Here is a 23,250-nt window from a genome sequence, read left to right as displayed (position 1 = left end):
GCGAGTGGGAGGGCTGGGGAGTGAGGCAGCGGGCGGGACGGTTGGGGAAGGAGACAGTGAGCAGGAGGGGCCATTCAAAGATGGTGTGGATCGTGTCACACCACACAACATCAGCTCCAGTGCAAAACATTGCTAAAGCAGACATCCCAATGCTAAGTGTGTTTGCAGGCCCGGTTATACTCACGAAGCTAAAGCACAGTGACACTGAATGAGATAACTGAAAACGGAGACTTACTGGGCTTCACTCTTTCAGATGAGACATTAAACTCAGGCCCCATGTGCCCTCTTAAGTGGGAGCAAAAGAACCCAATTTCGAAGAGGGGCAGGGGAGTTCTCCTGGTTTCCTGGCCAATACCTATTTCTGAAACAGCATCACTCACACACATTATCGGATTAGTTTGTGGGATCTTGTTGTGCACAAATTGGGCCATTTCCTATATTACAACGGTGTCTGCACTTGTCTGTAATAACTTTAGGATGTTTGGAGGTTGCAAGGCACTATATAATTACAAAGCTTACCTTTTATGGAGAGATGGGGATTCTTGCAATTAATTTCAATTATTCTTTAAAATGTTCTAAGTACAATCTCTGCTGCATTGTTTTCATTAGACTGGACAAAGGGGGTGATGCTTTGACCCAAAAATTTAGCTCTCATCCCAAGAATGTTTCCAATAGCTGAATTGAAGCAAAGGTTTTTTTTTAACAGAAGGATAATGGGACAATATAGAGTTGCTTCATGACTGAAGGCACTGACTGCAACTCAACTGAGAGTTTTTATTGGGGTGTTTTTTTTTGGAGTGGGCTGCACTCTCAGAATAATCTGCCCCAATATTGTGTACTGGCTGCTTGTCAAAAGTTTACATAGCTTACACTCTGCCTCGATTTGAGCTGAGATTTGTTGCTTGCCTTTGGTACAAACGTTTGACATCTGACTCTAATTAACAGCTAACTTGCTGTAAAGCCTGACATATGGATGTAAGGGCCATTCCCAAAGGGCTCCCCTGATTGCTCAGTGAGTTCATCTGGTGAGCAGTTAAGACAAAATGGAGATATCCCCGATTTGACCCCAGACCATCATGAAGTGGTTGACTTCAGCCAGATTCGTGGTAAAAGATGCTCAACAATTGGCTTCGGTGCCCCCGGCTAGGGAGAGGAAATACCTGGCAGTGTTATCTGGCAGCTCCTTAATTATCTTTCAATGTATGACCTCCACCAATGAAAGCTCCAGATTTGGGCATCCATTGAGCTCAGAATCTGGTTGGGTTGTGAGGCCCTCCAGATCCAAATAACCTAACCACTTAGTTTCCAGCTTCACTCCTGAAAAATTGATAGGTTCAGCTGTAGAACCATTTAACAGTGAGAGCTTTGTCAGTGTGGAGAGAATCCTTCATTTCAATTAAGTGAAGCTCAATTTAGAACGGCACAGCAGTTTGGGTGCACTTTTCTCCTCAGTTTTGCTGCTTTACTGTTGCAACTCTGGCTGGATACGGTTAAACTGGTATGCACCGCTGGCCACTTGTAGCAGGAAAATCACAGCTCTGGGTGAGATCAGCTGAGTCAACGCAGACCCCGCAATGCCCGACCACTGACTGTGCTGCCTCACCTTCCCTGCGTCGCCCTGGCCACTGACTCTGCAGTCCCGCGCTGCTCTGGCCACTGCCCGTGGCACCCTGCCACCACGTGAGCCTTCCACTTCGGGCTGATTTAGTGAGAAAACAAAATGGTTAATGCATTGATTCTGCGAATGTCATGCAGCAGCAGGTTCTTTAATGACCTCTGGTTTGATAGCTGCACATTCCAACTTGTCTCACCACATCATTGAGCAGCAACAAGTGAAATTGAGCAAAGTGTGATTAAACCCTGAAGCTATAATTATTATAACAAGATTTGAAACTTCAGTGCCATACTTACCTCAGCATGACATTCTCAATTTTCCAGTGATGAGTGGTAACAACAATTTATATTTATATAGGACTTTTAACATATTAAAACATCCCAAGGTGCTTCCCAGGACCATGATCATACCAAATTTGACCAAACCAGGAGCTTGCTCAGACCTGAGTTTTAAGGAGCATCTTGAAGGAGATGAACTGGCAGAGAGATTTGAAGCAGGAATTCCAGAGCTTGGGGCCTAGGTAGCTGAAGACAATGGAAGTGTGATGGAAATCGGGAATGCAAAAGAAGCCAGAATTGGAGGAGCAGAAAGATTCTCCAACTTCACCCCATCTGCTGCTAAAGCCCTCACCCATGCTGTTGCCACTTCCAGGCTCAATTATTCCAATGATCTCCTGGCCGTCCCCTATTCTTAACCCTTTATAATCTTTACCCTCTTTAAAACCATATTTCCTGCATTCTACACTACACCAAGTCCCACTCACCCATTACCTCTGCCCTTGTGCTCAGGCCTCAGATCGCCAACATCTCAAATTAAAATTCTTATCCTCGGAGGCCCTGCTCTTCCCTACCTTCATAATCTCCTTTAGCGATTTAAAAACCGCTCTTCCTGACCTCGCCCTATGGTTCTGTCCTCTTGTCCAGTTCTCTTACCTTTTGCCTCAAGATTGGCTGCCATGCCATCAGCTACGTGGGCCTTTTGCCCCTAAATCCCTCTGCATTGCCATATCCCTCTGTTCCTTTCAAACACTCTTTAAAATCCATTTCTTGATGCCTACTTCTGGTTGCCTCTCCTAACATCTCATTCATTTGCTCACTATCCATATGCTTCTGTGAAGCACTTTGAGGCATGACGCTGTGTTAAAGCTGCTATACAAATGCAAGTTGTTGTAATTTATACCCCTATTTATTTGCCTTGACATCCTCTATCCTTTTTCTCTTTACAGCTTTGCTATCTTGTCCTCCCTTAACCCAGGGCCTGCTAACAGTACAGATTGGGGATTGAACCTGGAACCTCCCATTTGATACCATTACCCAGTTTGACATTGGAGCAACTTAATTTATATTAAGTATCCAGCTTGATGGCAATCAACTGGAACACTAAAGAAAAAAAACAATTTACAGCAATGCGGAATGTGACTAATGTATGAATAGGGTCATTAATATTGCAACATGCAATTATGGAAAATTAATGAGCAATGTTTACCAGGTCACCTAGAATGAGAGTCACAGATAATTGTGTGTACAGATTGTTAAAGCTAATGTGATGGATATGACTGTAGTGTTGGAGTGTCCTATTACAGACACTGCAGGGATCACAGAACCACTGCAGTCGTGTTGTTTTTCCTCTTCCCTGAGGTATAGAGCAATGCAACGTACTATTAAGGAACTCCCTATTCACTTGCTGATTGTCACTAGCTTGTGCCCCAGGAACTGCATGCTAGCCACATCCACCAGTCATCCACAAAAAGATTTTTTTTTAAACTGGAAATCTGAAATAAAAATAGAATCACGCAGGTAGGCTACCAACATCATTGGAAACCCTTATTCAGCTGTGATCATTTCAGAGTTCAGAGGAAGGAACTGCAGCTAGCATTTAAATAATGCCTTTAACAGAGTAAAACATCCCAATGGACTTCACAGCAGCATAATCAGACAAAAATTAACATAGAGCCAAAGAATGAGACATTAGGAAGAGGTAGGTTTTAAAAAGTGAAGGTGGAAAGGCAGAGAGGTTTCGGGTGGGAATTCCAGAGCTTAGGTCCTAGATAGCTGAGGCATAGCCATCAATGGTGAGGTAAAGAAAATAGAGACAAAAACAAAAATTGCTGGAAAAACCCAGCAAGTCTGACAGCATCTGTGGAGAGGAAGACAGAGTTAACGTTTCAAGTCTGAATGATTCTTCATCAGAGCTCTTATGAAGAGTCATACGGACTCGAAATGTTAGCTCTGTCTTCCTCTCCACAGATGCTGTCAGACCTGCTGGGTTTTTCCAGCAATTTTTGTTTTTGTTTCAGATTTCCAGCATCCGCAGTATTTTGCTTTTAAAGAAAATAGGGGATGGACAGGAGGGCAGAGTTCAAGGAATGCAAGAGTTCTTGGAAACATGTAGGGCTGGAGTGGGTCACAGGGATGGAAAAGAGGAGACCAGGGAGGGGAACACAAGGATGGGAATTTCACCGATGTGTTCAAGAACCGGGAGCCAGTGTAGGTCAGTGAGCACAGGAATGATGGGTGAACAGGATTTCGTGAGAGTTAAGATATGGGATCCTGTACCTGAAGCATTAGTTGTCCTTGCTCCACACAGATGGTGGCAGACCAGTGTATTTTTAGCTTTTGCACATGGATGTTGCTTCGTTTCTTTAGCTACCTTCTAGTGACTTAATAAAAAGATAAAGTAAGGGGAAATCTGCAACCTTTTATCGTTAATGAATTCATGTAGGAGGCCTATATGAGGGTTACTTGCTATAACGAGACACTTGATTGAATCTAACCTGTAATGAATTTCGATAGAGCGGGCAAGGGGTATGTCATATGCGAAACACACTCCCTGGTATAGGTTTCAAGCCCAGTTAAATGCAACCAGTCCAGTTCCTGTCTCCTCCGGTTAAGAAGAGAGCACAGAGCAGGCAAAGGCCGGCATCAATATAGGTGGTGGGGGGAGTGCTTTCAGGAGGGAAGGAGAGAATGCTGAGCGGGGAAGAGCAGGACCATCCCATGTAGCCGAGAGGAGCACTCCCACACCTCCTGGCCCACGGAGATTCTTCCACTTGTCAGGAGGGCCTCTCACCCTTCTCAAAAGCCATCAACCAGCTTCAGCCTGGTAGGAAAGCCTTATTGGTGTCATAGGCTCCCAATTTGCTCAAGTTCATGAGGCTTAGGCCTGTATTAGGAGCTGTCTCACTGCCAGTAGAACCCTACAGGAAAGAGTCAAATTCCAAGCAGGTAAGTGACTTTGTGTTTAATTGTTCACCTGCTTGGTTTTCAGTGGGCAGGTAGAGTTAAATTGGTTTTGTTGGTCTTTCACGTAATCACTTAACTCCAAAAGCATGGACTGAATAGAGTCAAGAGCCACAGAATATTTCATAAAATTTTGTATGAACTTTATGGAATACTAGACAGCTTTTCTTCCAAAATCTATTGTATTTAGTGTTGAGAATAATGAGAACTTTTCCATATGTTTAAGGGAATATTTGAAAGGAGGAAGAGCATTCAAATAATGTCAGATAATCCTAAATATTGGTGATTGTGTGTCTCATCTTGGCCTGCTTCTTGCAGAGTTCCTTCCTCTGAATTAGGAAACTACTTTCAAACTAAGTTTACTGGACTAGTAATCCAGAGGTCCAGATTAATCCTCTGGGGACACAGGTTTGGACTATAAAGCTAGTCTCAGTAATGTTGACCATGAAATCAATTGCAGATGCTGTCAGACCTGCTGAGTTTTTCCAGGTATTTTTGTTTTTGTTTTAGATTTCCAGCATCCGCAGTTTTTTGCTTTTATTGTTAAAAACCCATCTGGTTCACTAATGTCCTTTAGGGAAGGAAATCTGCTGTCCTTACCTGGTCTGGCCTACATATGACTCCAGACCCACAGCAACATGATTTATTTTTAACTGCCCTCAAAATGGCCTAGCAAACCACTCAGTTCAAGGGCAACTAGGGATGGGCAACAAATGCTGGTCTTGCCAGTGACGCCCATGAAAGAATAAAAAAAACGTTATGCTGAGTTTCCAGTTAGATTCAAGCTCATGAACTTGATGCTTGAGCGAGTCTGGCATCTGAGTACTGACACAATGGTGCAAAGTGAGGGTGAATGCATTGTTCCCTTCATGAATGGAATGCACAACAACAGGGAACTTCTTGTAGGGCCTGGGAGTGTCTTGGGAATTTAATCAGTGGTTTCACCAAATACTGTTCTCAGCCAAGATTACAAGATACATCCTTGTGCTGGGGGGACAGGGTGATTCTGGGACTTGAATTCAAGAAAAGACTTGGGGTGAACTTTTCCCACTGGCTCTGTTGAAATTGGTTGGCAGTGAGGTCACAGCAATAAGCTGCCTGTAGCTGAGTATCAAGCCACCTACCTAATGGGAAGAGGCCACCAAGATTGCCTGTCTGCAAACTGGAAACGTTGCAAAGGTGCTTTTGTTGGCAAGCTATAAATAGGGCCATTCACACTAAACCCAGGAGCTCTGATGTGGAAAACGCATTCTATTCCGAGGCACCAGCATCCACATCTTGATTTGGGGAGAGAAGGCATTGCTGTGTTTGTAACGTGGATCTTTGGTGTGGTAGAACTCATTGATGTTTTTACAGTTATGAAGGTAATTGTCAGGCAGAAAACAGCAGAGCCCAGCCACAACTTTTCAATTTCAAATATGCAGATTGTGCCCTTGGGATTGGAAAATGCCTTGAAACACCTTTTGTACAAGAAGAGAGAGTAGGAGAAATCCAGTCACTATAGCCGAACAAGTCTAACATAAGGGGTCCATAATCGGAGAGAAAGTTAGTGAGCATTTAGGTTAACCATGGCCAAATGCAAACATTTGTTAAAGGCATGTTGTATTTGACAAAATTAGTAGAATTATTTGAAGAAATGACCAATTAGATAGGTAAAGGGGATATTGTGCATATGGATTTTTAGAAAGCATGTGATATAAGGAGTCTCAAAGAGCATATATGGACAGAGTTAATGGATAGGGAACAATTGGAGTAAAGGGGTGGTGTTCAGATTGACGAAAGGTTGGAAGTGGGGCAACCCAGAGGCTATGGTAGGTCCCATTTTTCTTCTTTGTTTAGAGAAATGTTTTGGACATGGAGGACACAATCTCAAAACTTTATGACAAAAGTTGCAAATTTGACAAATGGTGAGGACTTGAAGCGCTTCAGGAAGATGCAAGCTAGTGGAATGGACGGGCAGATGCAATTCAGTGTGAGCAAGTGTGAGATTATACATTTTAAGAAGAGAAACAGAATGGGAGTGTACATTCGGTAGAAAGATGCTGAAGAGTGTGACTGAACAGAGAGACCTAAGGTTTCAAATACATAATTCCCAGAAGTACAAATGCAGATAAATAAAACCGCAATAAAGGCCACAGCATTTTAAGGTCTATAAATGTGGTGTAAAGAGTAAAATAAAGTAAAGCAATGTATTTGATGAAAGCATTGGTCCTACAACAGTCTACTCTGCCAGGTTGGATGTGCCATTTTTGAATTAACATTAAAGTTGTGGAGAGCATAGATTCACCAGGATGATGTCAAGGTTGTGAAACTATAATTGAGGAAAGACTTAAACACTGGGCCTATGGCAAATGGTGCAGAGAAGGCTAGCAGCAAATTTAAATAGGTTTTGATCTTTTTTTATTCATTCTTGGGATGTGGGCATCGCTGGCAGGGCTATCATCAATTGTCAACTGAGGATGAGCAATAAGTTACTTCAGAAGGCATTTAAAAGATAACCACAGTGTTGGAAGACATCACATCTAGGCCAAACCAGGTAAGGATTTGCTATTTCCAAGTGATCAGAGTAACCATTGCAAAACTTTACTTACCAGTTTGAACAAGTACATTTTATGTCTGATTTGAAACCTGGTTGCTGAAAATCAAATGCTGTTTGCAGTCCACTAGGGAGGGTACCTCTGAACTTGAATGATATTTCATGGGCCCCCAAAAAGTTTCCTGTGCATAGTTGAGTTGGTGGCACTCTGTCTCTTAATAAGAAAGTTCTGGCTTCAAGCGTCATTCCACAGATTTGAGCACATAATCTAGACTGACACATCAGTGCAGTACTGAGGCAGTGCTGTGCTGTCTGAGCCACTATGTTTCAGGTGAACATAAAAGGTCCTATGGCACTATTGGAAGGGCAGAGGAATTCTCCCTGGGTCCTGGTCAATACTTAGCTCTCAACCAACATCACTGAACATAGGTAATCTGGTCATCTGGAGGATTTTACTGTGTGCAAATTGGCTGTTGTGTTTACTGCATTACCATAGTGACTGCACTTTAAAAGAAGAAGTACTTCATTAGCTGTAAAGTGCTTTGTAATTTCCTGAAATCATGCAAGGCACAATGCAAATGCAAATCTTTCTTTTCTTTCTTTAGATTTTTAATCTGTATTTTGCTAGCAGCAATTATCTATTCTGAGTTGAAGTTCCATTAGCAAAGTCCCCAGTTTATATTAATTCTGCAGTAATCGGTTGCACAGTAATTGAATTGATATTCTAGAACATACTGTATGGCTGTTATAAATTATACAATTTCACAAGTTTAATGGATCCACAAATAGGTTTGCCAGGGTTATTTTATTCTAACTTCCATGCTTTTCCCTCCTGAAGACAACAGTCTGTAGCTTGGGTTGGTTTCACTGGGATTGCCAATCTGTTGATAATCTCCTTGTCCAACTCCATCATTAAACCTCTGATAATCTCCTGTCTCCATCACTCACCCTCTGATAATCTCCCATTTATGGGACTCTTCTGTGTGCAAATTGGCTGCCATGTTTCCGCCATTACAATAGTGACTACACTTCAAAAAAAATTATTTCATCACATTCCTGACTTATGTCTTATAGATAGCAGACAAGCTTTAGGGAATCAGGAGGTGAGTGACTCACCGCAAAATTCCCAGCCCCTGATCTGCTCTGGTAGCCATAGCATTTGTATGACTGGTCCAGTTAAGTTTCTGGTCAATGGTAACCCCTAGGATATTAATCATGGGGCCTTCAGGATGAAATACTTTCCATTTGCTTGGATGATTGAAGCTCCAATAACACTCGAGAAACTCATCAAGGATAAAGAAGCCCACTTGATGAGTACACCCCATCCCTTAAACATTCCCTCCCTCCACCACCAGCACACAGTGGCAGCAGTGTGTACCAGCTACACGATGCACTGTAGCAACCCACCCAAGACTCATTCAAAGCACCTTCCAGACCCACTAGTGTCTGGGAGGACCAGGACAGCAGATGCATGGGAATGCCACCCACTGCAAGTTCTGTTCCTAGCCACACACCATCCTCACTTGGAATATCCCTCCGTTCCTTCAGCAGCACAGTTTCAGGATAAGGGACCAATCATTTAGGACTAAGATGAAAAATTTCTTCACTCAGAGTTGTGAATCTTTAGAATTCTCTACCCCAGAGGGTTGTGGATGTTCCTTCATTGAATATATTTAAGGCTGGGATAGGCACAGTTTTGGAGTCTCAAGGAATCAAGGGATATGGAGAGCGATTAGGAAAATGGAGTTGAAGCCCAAGATCCGCCATGCTTGTGGTGAATGGCGGAGCTGGCTCGACGGACTGCCTTCTCCTTCTATTTCTTATGTTTTTGTATTCTTAAGGCAGCTCACCACCACCTTCTCAAGGGCAATTGGGGATGGCAACAAATGCTGGCCTTGCCAGCGATGCTCACATCTGGTGAACCAAACATAAAAGAGACTTATTGCTAACTCATCTTTGAGGGAACCTAACTCAAGTTTCCATTCAAAGTTATATTAAACCCAGAAAGAGCAGCAACTGGAAAATCAAGGCTTCCAGCATTAGTGATGGGGAGGAGCACAATGCTGTGATTTGTGTTCCCCTTCCTAGGATAGGGGATAGATCATCCTCAAAATACTGGTTGCAAAAAGTGAGCAACAGCAGGCTTGGCATTGGGATAGAAATGAAACAAATGCAAATTCAAATAATTAAGTTTTATAATCTTGCACTGACCAAAAAATAAGTTTGGAGGACTCAAAAAGATTCTCCTCAAGCCTCAGTGGAGAGTAGAGACGGTTATGAGCCAGCTGGTCCTCTTCAGTGAGACTGCATGATGTCATTAATCATTCCCGGTTTGTTGCCTTCTCAATCTTTTTGATACATCTCTATTAGCCTTTTATATTCAGTTAGTCTCCTAGACAATGAACCAGATGGTCAGAATGTACTGCTTTTTGACCTTATAGATTATTACTGTCATTAATGGTGGAAAAGGCCATCGATCCGAAATATTAACTCAGTTTCTCTCTCTGCAGACACTTGCAGGACTTTTGAGTATTTCCAACATTTTCCTTTCTATAATTTCATTCACATTTGTTCATTCATCATGCCCTGATTGTCCTTTCACAAGGTGCTCCACAGCTGCACTCTAGAAATGTGAAAGCTGAGGCTGAGATCAAAAGCTGTGTCACCTGTAAATTGGACAAATCTGCTCTAAATTTGCCAGCTTATGTGTGGATGCACTATCCCCAACAGATTTATTTAATGGTGTCATGTCACATCGTTACATCAGTGTTGTTGAGAGATCTGGATCTACAATATGTTTTTATGGCAGTTTTCATCAGAATAAAACCAGCTAAAAGAGTTAAATTATGAAAACTGGCTGCAAAGCCAAAGCTTGTATTTCTTTGAGTGTGGAAGACTGAGGGGCCATCTAATGGAGGTGTTTAAGATAATTAAATGATTTGATAGGGTAGATGGAGTGAAACTATTGCCACTGGTGGGCAAGCCCAAGACAGAGGGGTATAATATCAAAATAAGACTATTCAGGGAGCACTTCTTCATATAAAAGGCAGTGAAAATCTAGAACTAATTACCCCCCCCCCCACCCAAAAAAAAAGCTGTTGAGTCTGAGGATCAGTTGAAAAATTTGTAATTATGATTGATAGATTTTTGTTAGAAAAGGGTATTGAGGATTGCAGAACTAAGGCAGGAAGATGAAGTTAAAGTACAGAGCAGCCATGGTCTAATTGAATGGTGGAACAGACTTGAAGGGCTGACTGGTTTACACTTGTTCCTTTGTTCTTTTGGCACCAAAATGCTCAATTTTGCCTTGTGCACAGAAAGAAATGGAAACTCGAACTGGCTAACAGTAGATGGCCTTTGCATTCTTGTTAGTGCTGGCACTCTTATTTTCATGGAAGGAATGGGTTCAGTGAGAACAAAGCAGGTCAAAGTATAATTTGCAATTAGATGTACGTGAAATGCTTCTTCAGCTACCAAGACGCATATTCAATTCTGAATTTTGTTTTGGGTGAGGGTAGATTCTTAGGAAATGAAGAGGCACGCATTACTATGGAAAAAAGCTAGTGTGCTTGTAAAGGTTTTAAATAAATTAACATTGAGGCTAAGTACTGCGATTGTAAACTGGTATACCTCACACTACTGCTAAATGCATAGCCAATGTCAGTTCTGTTCATTCAATACAGAGTTCAGGAGGCACTGTGTTTTGACATTGCACTTCCTGTCCCCCTTACAAAATGGGTGGGCTCACACAGAAGCAATTTCAATGGCTGACACATCAACAACCATGGTAATCAGCTCTTTAAAATGAGCTGTGCATTTAAGTACACAAACCAAATCTTAGCCCAGGGAGGAAGAAAATGTCTTGACCTCAGTATATCCTTCTGCCCCTTAAATTAACTTGTTTTTTAATCTATCAGTCTGTTTTTGCCCCTAGTTCATGCTCCCCAACACCACGGCCTTTGGTATCAAAAGTAAAATATAATCCACCCATGCTTTGGTTCTTTTCTTCTTTTTCTTTTCCCCCTTCAATTGGATATATAAGATCCCACAGCACTATTTCAAAGAGACTGAGATCTCCCTGATGCCCTGACCAATATCAATCCCTCAACCAACATCACGAAGCAGATTATTTGGCCATTTGTCTTATTTTTGTTTGTGGAACCTTGCTGTGTGCAAATTGGCTGCCACATTTCCTACATTACACCAGTGACTAAATGTCAGAAGTACTTAATTAGTTGTAAAGCATCTTAGAACATCCTGAGGTCATGTAGAAGCAAGTTCTTTCTTTCATATTCTTTGATAACATTACATAACAAAATGCTGTCTAACTCAGTCTTGAAAGCTTCAATTGTGACAGTGTTGATTGCCTTTTGGAAAGTGAATTCCAGATGTCCACTACCCTTTTGAGTGGAGAAAAGCACCTTCTGATTTCACTCTTGAATGGCCTAGCTCAAACTTGAAGATTTATACCTCTTTGTTCTGGATTCCCACTCAAGGAGAAAAGTTTCCCTTTATCAGTCCTTTCATATCCTTTTATCATTTTGAGCACTTTGGGACATTGAGGTTGTGAAAGGTGCTATGTAAATGCAAGTTTTTTTTCCTCGTCTGTTATTTAATAAAGCTCAGTCCCATAAGGGATGTATCAAACATTTGAAACTGAGCCTTGCACTATCTGAATTTGCCTGTCGTGGTCCTCAAATTTAGCTTCTGTAGCTAGCCCTGCTAACCTCATTGCTCCATTTATTCTGTGTAGGTGAAGCTAGAGGAGTGGAATTTCTTCAGTGCTGAAGAAAATGTTCTAAAGGCTGGACGCTCTTGCCTGTGCTCCTTAGCCATCACAATGATGTGTATGCATATATATATTTTTATCATGTATATATTTGTGTGTGTGTGTGTTCCAAGATACTTAACAGAAACACAAGGAAAACATTAATCTTGGTCCAAAAGAAATAAATGTTTTAAGAAGCATTGTAAAGGAGAGAAAGAGAGAAAGATGGAGAAACACAGGTGTTAATGGAGGAATTTGAGAGCTTAGTGCTTAGACAGTGGAAGGCACAGGCACCAAAGTAGGGCAAATAGAGTTGAGAACGCACAAGAGGCCAGAATTGGAGGAACAGAGCCTGGGGCAAGGTCCTTGGGCTAGTGAACGTTAGTGATATTGAGAAGTGCGGCTATGGGGCGATTTACACCCAGACATGAAAATTATGTGAGGCATTGGAAGACCAGGAGCTAATTCAGGTTTAGCAAGGATAGGAGCGAAGGGTTAATGGGATTTGGTGTGGCATTGGATAGAGACAGCAGAGGTTTGAATGTGGTGCAGTTTATAGGCTTGAGGATGGTTGGAATTGTTGAGGCAATAAAGTCACAAAGGCATGAATTAGACAGATGGGCTGAAGTAGAGCTGAGTTGACTGATGCTACAGAGTTGGAAGTAAGCATTGTTTGCAAAGGATATGAAGTCAGAAGCTCAGTTAAGGTTTGAATAGGATGCCAAGGCTATAAACAGTTCAGTTCCGTCTGAGACAATGATTGTAGAGAGGGATGGAATCCATGCCAAGTCTATATATATTTATATATATATATATATATATTATGCTGGAGTGGTTTTGACGCTTTGGTAGGACAAAGATGCAAAGGTACATACAAGAGCTTCACAGTCTCAGAAGGAACAGTGTTATCTGTATCCACTAAAAACCCTCCTTTGCATGTTAGGATCCCTCAGCCTCAGTAGCAGTCTCCCCCCCACTAACCCCCAGGCAGTTGCATAACATCATGTCTCAACAGCACTCAAGCAAACAGCAGAAAAGCAGTTGGCATAGTTCAAACCACCCAGTGAAGATTGCATTTAACAAGTTAATTGGCCACTTCCCTCAAGGTTAATACAAAAGCGAAATGTTGTGGATGCTAGAAACCTGAAATAAAAACAGTGTTGGAAATACTCAGCAGGTCTGGCAGCATCTGTGGAGGGAGAAACAGAGTTAACATTTCAGTTTGATGACTTTTCATCAGGACAGAAAAATCATTGACCGGAAACATTAACTCTGTAACTCTTGGCTATTTCCAGAATTTTCTGTTTTTATTCTCTCAAAGTTAAGACCCTTAGCTCTCCAAAGACATGCAAATCCATGGTCTTGTACAGTTTATTCAGTTTCATCCACACCCAAAACTCCTGCATTTTCTGGTACCAAGTTCCATCTGTTTGATTTCTAGCATTTCAAAACGGACATCTACCCATTTGATGTAGGGAATTGGAATTGTGCTGCACGTGCTGAGATGTCACTTAGAATAATTGAAGATAACTGCCTGAGTAGTTATTTTCTGTTCTGAGCACCTTTTCTCAGAGTCAGTACCCCATTGATTTTGTCAGTTGCATTACTTACCATTCACCTTTGCCACAGGCCAAGGAGTGTAATTTTACTCAAAAAGTGATGAGTGAACCCAAAAGGTTTTAATGACCTTTCTGTTTCAATCACTGTTTCACACATGCCTATACTGCTTGCATTTTTGCACTGACATGAAGCTAATTGGAACCGAAAGCTCAGTTCCAGCAGCTCCCCTTGGAGTCTTGGAGATGAAGGATGTCATTGCTGTGGAAAGGAATGTTTTCCATTTCTATCATAAAGAAAGAACTTACATTTATGTAGCGCCTTTCACAGTCTGAGGGTACCCCAAAGCTCTTCACAGCCAATTAATTACCTTTTCAAGTGTAGTCTTGCTGTAATAAACATAGCCAGAGAACCAATTACAATGGCTTCTCTTCCTGCGTCCACACTGTTACCTCTGGTGTTACTCAAGGATCAATCTTTGTCCCCCTCTTATTTCTCATCAACATGCTGCCCTTTGGCGACATCACCCGAAGGCTGGATTCGCATGTTAGTTTTCACATGTACGCTGATGACACTCAGCACCATCACCTCTCTAGACTCCTCCACTGTTTTAAATTATCAGACTGCTTATCTGACATCCAGTACTGGATGAGCAGAAATTTCCTTCAATTAAATAGCAGGGAGAATGAAGCCATTGTTTTTGGATCTCACTCTAAACGCCATTCCCTAGCTACCGACTCAATCCCCCTCTCCCTTGAGATGTTCGCAACTTTGATGTTACATTTGTTCCCAAGGTGAGCTTCCGGCCTCACATTTATGTCATCACTAGGACCACTGTTACAGACAGGAGGGGGTATAATTTAAACAGCCCTGATTTCTCCTCTCACCACCCATCCATAAACAGAAAGGTGTTTTGGTTTTTGATTTCCCCCTTTGTAAGCGGTGGCATATTTCCCAACCCTTCAGTTTTGATTTGATCCAATTTCTATTAATAACCTCACAGCAAACTCGAGATAGGGTGAACGAAGAGGGTTAGTTTATTTTACACACTCATAACGTGGGAGGGGGTGTCGCTCCGTAATCCCCAGTATACTCATACAATAAAAGAGGGCTAAGGGAGAGGAAGAGGTACAGGGCAAAGACCACAGAGAAGATAAGAATTATTGTTTCACATGAGTTCAGAGTCCAGAATCAAAAGTCCGATGGTGTATTCTTTCAGAGTCGGCAGATTGAAGATGATACTGGGTAATCCACTTTTCCACAGAGATGACTTCCCCAATAGGATAGGTACGTAGAGATGATTTAGTCTTGTAGGCACTGTATAGAAGTTCAGAATTTCCAGCTTTAAAAAATATAATTTTATAGATTACCCATGATTATATAACATATATATATATAATATATATTTATAAAAATGTAGAGTGGAGTCTTAGCCCCTGACATCACCTATTTCCACCTGCATAACATTGTCCGACTGTACCCCTGCCTCAGTTCATCTGCTCAAACCTTGATCGTGCCTTTGTTATCGCTAGACTTGACTATCGCAATGTAGTGCAGTCTCGTGTCACACATTCTATATTCTGTAAACTTGAAGTCCTGCAAAACTCTCCTGCCCATGTCTTAACTCACATCAAATCCCATTCACCTATCACTCCCGTGCTCACTGACTTATATTGACTCCCAATCAAATCACACCTTGATTTTAATATTCTCAGCCTTGTTTTCAAATGCTTCCAAAGCCTTTTGCCTTCCTATCTGTTTAATCTCCTCCAGCCCCACAACCCTCTGAGATATCTGGGCTCATCTAATTCTAGCCTCTTGAGCACCCCTCATTTTAATCACGCCATCATTGGCGGCCATGCTTTCACATGTCTCAGCCCTAAGGTCTGGAATTCCCTCCCTACGCCTCACTAGCTCATTTTCCTCCTTTAAGACACTCGTTAAAACCTACCTCTTTGACTAGGCTCTTGGTCATCTGAACAATATATCCTTCTATAACTTGGTGTCATGTTTTGTTTATTGATGGTCTTGTGAAGCACCTTGGGACATTTTATTATGTTAAAGGAGCTATATAAATATAAGATGTAGTAAAGCACTTTGTGAACCTCCTGAAGTTTGGCGCTATATAAATCCAAGTCTTTTTCTTGGTGAAGGCAGGCTGATGGTGCTGAGATACTTGGTGGATGGAATAAATAGAAAACTAGGCATCTGCAGCAGTTTTGGAAGTAAAACTTGGCCCAGGGGCTTAAGCATGAACTCAGAAACCTTGCTTTGAAGTGAAATGTTTGCTCAGGCAGCAGAATTTCTGATGTAAAATGTACTTACTGTAATGTTCAGTGGACTGTAGAATGCAGTAGCTTTTAGAAGACATGGACTCAGCTCTCTGCTTTGAAATGATGGTTTGCATCTGGTTTCAACCCTCCTTTGCAATTCCATCTTCAACATTTCAATTGTGACCAGTGTGAGTATTAATAATGCATGTGACCAATTGTGGCATTTTTCTACACATCCAGAGACTAGGTTATTGCAGAGAATGGAATGTGGAATTAGGAAAGTGCAGGCGGTGGGTGTGGTAGGGGTCACACATTCTACAGCCTTTGATGAAAGATATCACAGTTTGTCTTCATTCAGGACTGTTTTGCTTTTGAAAATTTTGGTTTGAACAGATAAGAGGTGGTGCTTTTGACCTCTACAGAGATGGGTTTTGTTTGCACCCTTTTAATGTCAGGGCAGCATTGCGGGCATTACTTTTCCTTGAATTTAGTGCTTTCAATAACTGTAAAATATAGGGATTAGAATGACATGAAATGCAGGAATGAACTGGCACCGTATCCCCAATGTCAAGTGCCTGTCGAGCCACTCCTTCTCTGGGTACTCCAAGTGGGAATTTGTTCTTTTTACAGTTCAGCAGGGGCATTCGCTTGCAATTTGACTGTGCAATTAACCACATCCTGGTAGAATTTAGCTTTGAGCTTTTGATGACCCAATTGTGTTACACAAAGAGAATGGACAGATGGAGAGCAGCAGTGTTTAATCTACAACAAGGCATTGGTAAATCACTTGTCTATTGGTATTTTGTGAGCTGATTGGCATTTATTCCTACGTTGATTATACTGGAGGTACACCATTCCCCCTTCTGTATCCTCTTTTTTCTTAGGCAGTAAACAGCTCTCAACATCGGACAGATTGTGAGTGAGTGTTTTCAGCCATGTGTTGTGTACCTGAGATCAGGGAAAGCATAAACATGGTAGCAATTATTGCTCTGAACCAATGAGTAATAACGGGCGTAACAGTAGACTGCTTGCATATTCTACAATTAAATTAATTCAGAATAAAGCCTGCATTGATAAGGATTCTTCACTCTGTGCTTGATGTGACTTTTTGAAACTATTGCATTTTGGTGGGGGGAGGATAGAGGGATTTAATCCAATTGTGCAGTTCAAAGTAAATGTCCCTTTATTGGACAGTGCACAGGCACAAATAACTTGACAGTAGTGTGTATCATCTACAAGATGCCCTGCAGCAACTTGCCAAGGCTGCTTCTACAGCACTTCCCAGCTACCACCTAGAAGGGCAAGGGCAGCTAGCACATGGGAACACCACTACCTGCAAGTTCCTCTCCCAATTGCACAATCCTGCCTTGGAAATATATCATCATTCCTTCATTGTCACTGGGTCATAATCCTGGTACTCCTGACCTAACAGCACTGTGGGTGCACCAACACCACGTGGACTGCAGCAGTTCAAGAAGCAAGAAGGTGATCAATAAATGCAGGTCTTGCTGACAATACCCACAATCCATTTATGGATAAAAAAATTTGGGCCACTGGAGATTACCTCAATGGGTGTTAAGTATCAAGAGTGCTTAATTGCAGGATCCTCCTTCTAGCAGTTCCTCTCTCCCACTTCCTTCTGGAGATACCAAGCACCTTTATATCCCTGAGCCCAATGACCGTTCTTCATGTATGAGCCTGAGTGTCAACTATTGGTTAAGCCGTAACAGGGGCATCATTGCTTAATGCTGCCATCACCAGATATCCATACGTGCATGTTCCCAACAGGGCTCACTGGATAGGGCTCAGGTGAGGGAAATCCAGCTTTTTATTCCATTGTCACCTCAGCCCAGAGACCAGACTGGGACATTGGTGGTCAGTGAAGTTTAGCTGTTTTAACCCAATGATGTATCAGGAAATTGGGTGGGGCTGCTAATAACTGGTTAATATGATGACCCTAACATATTGAAATATAATGTATTGTCTGGCTAGATATGCTTTGAGAAGCGGAACTAGTAGTCAATGAGAGTGCCACATCAAAGGCTATTGCAGAAAATAGCTCATCGTGTAGGGGGTAACATATTGGCATGGATAGAAGATTGGCTGGCTAACAGGAAGCAGAGTTGGCATAAATGTGTCTTTTTCTGGTTGGCAGGATGTGACAAGTGGTGTGCCACAGGGATCAGTGCTTGGAGCCTCAACATTTTACAATTTATATAAATGGCTTGGATCAAGGGACCGAAGGAATGGTTGCTAAATTTGCTGATGACAAAAAAATAAGTAGGAAAATAAATTGTGAAGAGAACGGAAGGAGGCTACAAAGTGACATAGATAGGTTAAGTGGGTGGACAAAGATCTGGCAAGTGGAGTATAATGTAGGCAAATGTGAAATCATTCATTTTGGCAGGAAAAATAATAGAGGCTTATTATCTAAATGGTGAGAGATTGCAGAGCTCAGATTCAGATGGATCTGGGTGTCCTAGTGCATAAATCACATAGTATGCAGGTATAGCAGGTAATTGAGAAAGCTAATAGAATATTATCATTTATTATGAGGGGAATTGATTACAAACGTAGAGAGGTTATACTTCATTTGTGCAGAGCATTGGTGAAACCACATCTGGAGTATTGTGTACAGCACCGTTCTCCTTATTTAAAGAAAGATGTAAATGTATTAGAAGCAGTTCAGAGAAGGTTTACTAAACTAAAATCAGGAATGTGCAGATTATTTTATGAGGAAAGGTTAGGCTTGTATCCACTGGAGTTTAGAAGAGTAAGAGGCAATTTAATTGAAATCGTTAAGATCCCGAGGGGTCTTGACAGGGTGGATGTGGAGAGGATGTTTCCTCTTGTGGGATAATCTAGAACCGGGGCCACTGTTTAAAAATAAGAGGTTGCTCATTTAAGACAGATCAGAAGAAATCTTTTCACTGAGGGCTGAGTGTCTTGGAACTCTTCCTGAAACGGCAGTGGGAGCAGAGTCTTTGAATATTTATAAGGCAGTGCTAGATAGATTCTTGATTAACAAGAGGGTGAAAGGTTATCAGGAGTAGTCAAGAATGTGGGATTGAGGTTACATTCAGATCAGCCATGATCTTATTGAATGGTGGAGCAGGCTCGAGGGGGCGAGTAGCCTACTCCTCATAATTTGTATGTTCATATGTAAGTACCACTTCCATTGGTGATTTAGTTGAAAACACTCGACGTTCCCACCTCTGGTCTTTATTATTATTGCTCAGGATTGTGGGTGATTCCTCCTTGTCTTGAGAAGGCAGTTGAATGTGGGCTTCTTTAGCAAGTGCTTGTAAAGCTGAATGGCATGCAGGGTTATTAAGAGTCAACCCCATAGTATAGACCTGACACATGAGTTGGCCAAACCAAACAGGAATTGGCGGATTCCCAGTGGGATTCTGATGGCAAAATGTGAATCATGGTATTAGGTTTGGAATCAGAACCGACGAGCCTCTGGGTTGCTCGTCCTTTCCCATAACCACTACGCCACCATACGAATATAAGAAATAGGAGCAGGAGTAGACCAAACAGCCTGCTCTGCCATTCCATACAATCATGGCTGATCCTTGGCCTCACCTGCACTTAAGCCGCTCTCCATATCCCTTGATTCCCTTAGAGACCAAAGGTCTGCTATCCCAACCTTAAATATATTCAATGATGGAGCATCCACAATCCTCTGGGGTAGAGAATTCCAAAGATTCCAAACCCTTCGAGTGAAGAAGCTTTTGGTTCAAGCTTCTGTATAGACTTGATCACATAATCAAGGCCAAAAATATAATGCCATATCGGAGGGGCCATCTTCCAAGTAGGCCTTTAAAATAAGGTTCTGCCTACTTGCTCAGGTACATGCAAAAGGTCCCATGGCATTATTCAATGAAGAACAAGGAAGTTCTCCATGTTGCCTCCTCTATATGCGCACCTCAAATAATGCCAACAGAATTACTTGATCATTCTTTAATTTGCTGCTTGTAGGATCTTACATAAATATTGCAGCCACATTTTCCTTCACAGTATTAACTACACTTGAAAAGTAATTTATTGACAAATTACTTGGAGACGTCCTAAAAGTATCGTTACGTGCTATATAAATGCAAGTGTTTTTTCTTTTATTTCCTATTGGATTTCTACTTCAATAAATCATTGCAGTTTCAACTACCATGCTGTCATGTTCCATTTCTGTCTCGCCATTTGCCTTAACTATTACTCCAGTGGGGACCTTGAGGTAACGATTGATTTCCTGACTGAGGTGGACAAGCTGGTGCAGCTGATCGAGTGTCCAATCTTCACGTGTAAGTAAACCCTGCAGCACTTGATGTTTCCATGTCATCTGTTGGAGTCCCAGGTGTGGAAGCAATATTGTATCAGAAAATGGGGCAGAATGAATGAGTGCTGACTGGCAGCTGCATGAAATTGGGAGCATACCAAATTAGGAAGCAACTTAAAAGCTCTGACTCTTGTGAAAGATTCAAAATGAAATGTCGCTTACTGTTTCTTATAAAAGCTCCTTTCTGCAGCCCCACTGGCTCAGTTGGTTCAGGCAGCATGAAACTCAGTAACAATGGCCCATGATGAGCTCCCCAGTCTGCCCTGAGTTAGCCCAGACAGTCGCAAGACCCGGTTTACTGAGTGGAGAATCAGCCATGGATCCTGCTCCCAATCAGACACTCTGTTGGGTGGGTATTGTACCTGCCACCATCAAACAGTTTGCTGACACTCATCCTTCTGGCTTGAAGCCGAAATGCCCTTAGCCATGGCTGTGGAAACAGTCCTTAGCTGTGGGAACAGTGCATTACGAGGAGTCGATACCTCCTGGAGAGGAGCAAACTGACAATATTAGAAAATCCTGCCTTTTCAGTTGCTATCCCTGACAAACGGAAATCTGCCTCTCTTCCCCCACTAAATAAAAATACCCACTTAACCCTCTGCAGGTACTGTGTGCACACACTCTTTCGCATGCAACAGGCTTAAATTAGGAATAAAGCCATGATCGTCCTATCACCAGTAAAATGAAAACAGTGGATGAGTGGGGGATGAGGGGAGAAGGAGCGTGCCGACCCGTACAGACCTGTGGCAACTTGACATTGCTGTTTCAGTACAGGTGTTTGCATCTTCAGCTGCCAAGGTCCTAAGCTCTGAAATTCCTCCCCTAAACCTCTCTGCCTCTCTCCTCCTTTAAGTCCTTAAACCCTACCTCTGACCAAGGTTTTGGTCACTTCACCTAATATCTCCAAGTGGCTCTGTCAAATTTTGCCCAATAACCCCTCCCCTGCCTGCCGTGAAACCCCTTGGGACATTTTTATGATGCTGTAGATGCTATATAAATGCTGGTTGTAATTGTTCATTTATCTGCCATTCTTCATCTCAGACCTGAGGTTGCAGCTCCTTGACGTTGAGAACAATCCCTACCTGATCAAAGCCCTGTACGGACTCCTCATGCTGTTGCCCCAGAGCAAAGCATTCCAGCTCCTCTCGCATCGACTGCAGTGTGTACCCAACCCAGAACTTATGCGAACTACGTGAGTAACAATAAGTATCATCAGTGATTCATGGAACATTGCTGATGAGGACAACTGGAATTGGTGATCCAAGTTTTAACTTTTGGCAGCACAGCTGAGGTATCACCCTTCACCTTAAGACCATTCCCCTCATGACTTGGGAGAACTGACCCACTCTGTGAATTATATACATGGGAGATGGGTAATCCCACCTCTTTCTCTCCCTCGCAACCCATGTTTAATGCACTCTCATTTTCCCTATCCAGGTTCCCCCAACACCATGTGCAGCTTCTCCAGCCTGAAATGGCAGGCAGGGGTTCTAGGCCTCTCCTAATGCTGTTCTTGAATTGAGTGATCCGAGGTGCAAGGAACGTTGAGTTACTTTTTATTTGAACTTCTCTCCACTCTTTTTTCCTCCTTAGCACCCTCCATTCACGCACCCCCCCCCACCCCCTAAAATTCCCTGTGGAGAGGCACTTGCCCATTTGCTCTGCACCTTTCTCTGGCACCATCAGGATTTGTAGGTGGAAACCTCACATTGCACCACATGGCCTATCCCTCAACTCTCTGGATCTTTCCTTGCACTTTTTCACTGAGTCTACTTAGTGACATGTACATTACAGTAGGCAGTCGGTGTGTGGGAGCACACTACCTCTAAGTTCCCTTCCAAGCCACACACCATCCTGACTTGGAAATGTATCGCTGTTCCTTCATCGACACTGGGTCAAAAGTCCTGGAACTCCCTCCCTAACAGCACTGTGGGTGTATCTACATCACGTGGACTGCAGTGGTTCAAGATGGCGACCCACCACCATCTTCTCAAGGGCAATTCGGGATGGGCAATAAATGCTTGCCAGCGATGCCCACGTTCTCTAAATGAATTTTTTTTTTGAAAAGTCAATCCAGATTGAGCGAAGGTGATGAGGGTCAACACTAAATTCCAAGCTGCATCCTCTGCACTGATTCACATTGATAACCCTTTTAAATTAAGGAAGCAGTTTGATTAAAAATCACTAAAACACTGTTATTGACAGGCTGAAGAAAAGCCAGATTTATGTATAAGAGGGTTGATTCAGTTTTAAGGATTCAACAAGGACTTGCATCAGTCAGAGAACTGTGCAAGTGGGCTCGACTATATTATGCCTGAATTACAAGTTTAACCACATGCATGCATGTAGTGGGAGGTTTGAGTCCCTTGCTGTTCAAATTATCGATCTAGAAATCGCACTTTCATGAATGCTTTATGTAGTGTAGAGGGAAAAAGAACTTGTATATTTGTAAGGTAGGCACACAAGAAGCTACCATACATAGGAGCTCGACCAGCTAAAAAGAAACAAAATGATGACTGTAATTACGAGCTTAGTCAATCTTTCTCAGTGGAACTCAATTCTTTACCTAATCCCTGCTCTTCAGTCCCTGCTATGTTTCCTGTCTTGGTGCCCAGGTGGGAGTTCACGGTCTATGTTGAAAAGTAAGGACCAGAAAGGAAGCATTTGGTGAACTGAACTCTTTGGTCTATCGGTAGAGTAAGATTGCCTTGCAGTTTCCAGGTATTGCACTCAAAGTACTGGTAATTACACAGTGCTTTTCAGAGATATCACTGAATAGTTCATTATTCATTCTGTGTATTCATCTTAACTTCAATTCAGAGCATTCCCTTAGTAGAAAACTTTGTGACTAACTGTCCCCGTATCAAAAGAAAGCTGAATTCACTGGGAAAATTCCCTGACACCATCTGTCAGCATAATGGATTAA

At 42.3% G+C, this 23,250-nt stretch overlaps 1 protein-coding gene across 3 annotated transcripts in view; it reads left to right on the top strand.

The window, feature by feature from the left end:
• Positions 1-23,250, top strand: part of vac14 (vac14 homolog (S. cerevisiae)) — a 353,410-nt gene that overhangs the window by 255,301 nt on the left and 74,859 nt on the right. For all 3 annotated transcript variants that reach the window (XM_078543974.1, XM_078543973.1, XM_078543975.1), the window contains exons 18-19: positions 20,210-20,289; positions 21,366-21,516. In XM_078543974.1, coding sequence (XP_078400100.1) covers positions 20,210-20,289; positions 21,366-21,516 — 231 coding nt within the window. The remainder of the gene's footprint in view (positions 1-20,209; positions 20,290-21,365; positions 21,517-23,250) is intronic.

This window comes from Cetorhinus maximus, chromosome 6, assembly GCF_964194155.1.
Source record: "Cetorhinus maximus chromosome 6, sCetMax3.hap1.1, whole genome shotgun sequence".
In the NCBI taxonomy this organism is placed as follows: domain Eukaryota; kingdom Metazoa; phylum Chordata; class Chondrichthyes; order Lamniformes; family Cetorhinidae; genus Cetorhinus; species Cetorhinus maximus.
This window is presented reverse-complemented; position numbering and strand designations above follow the sequence as displayed.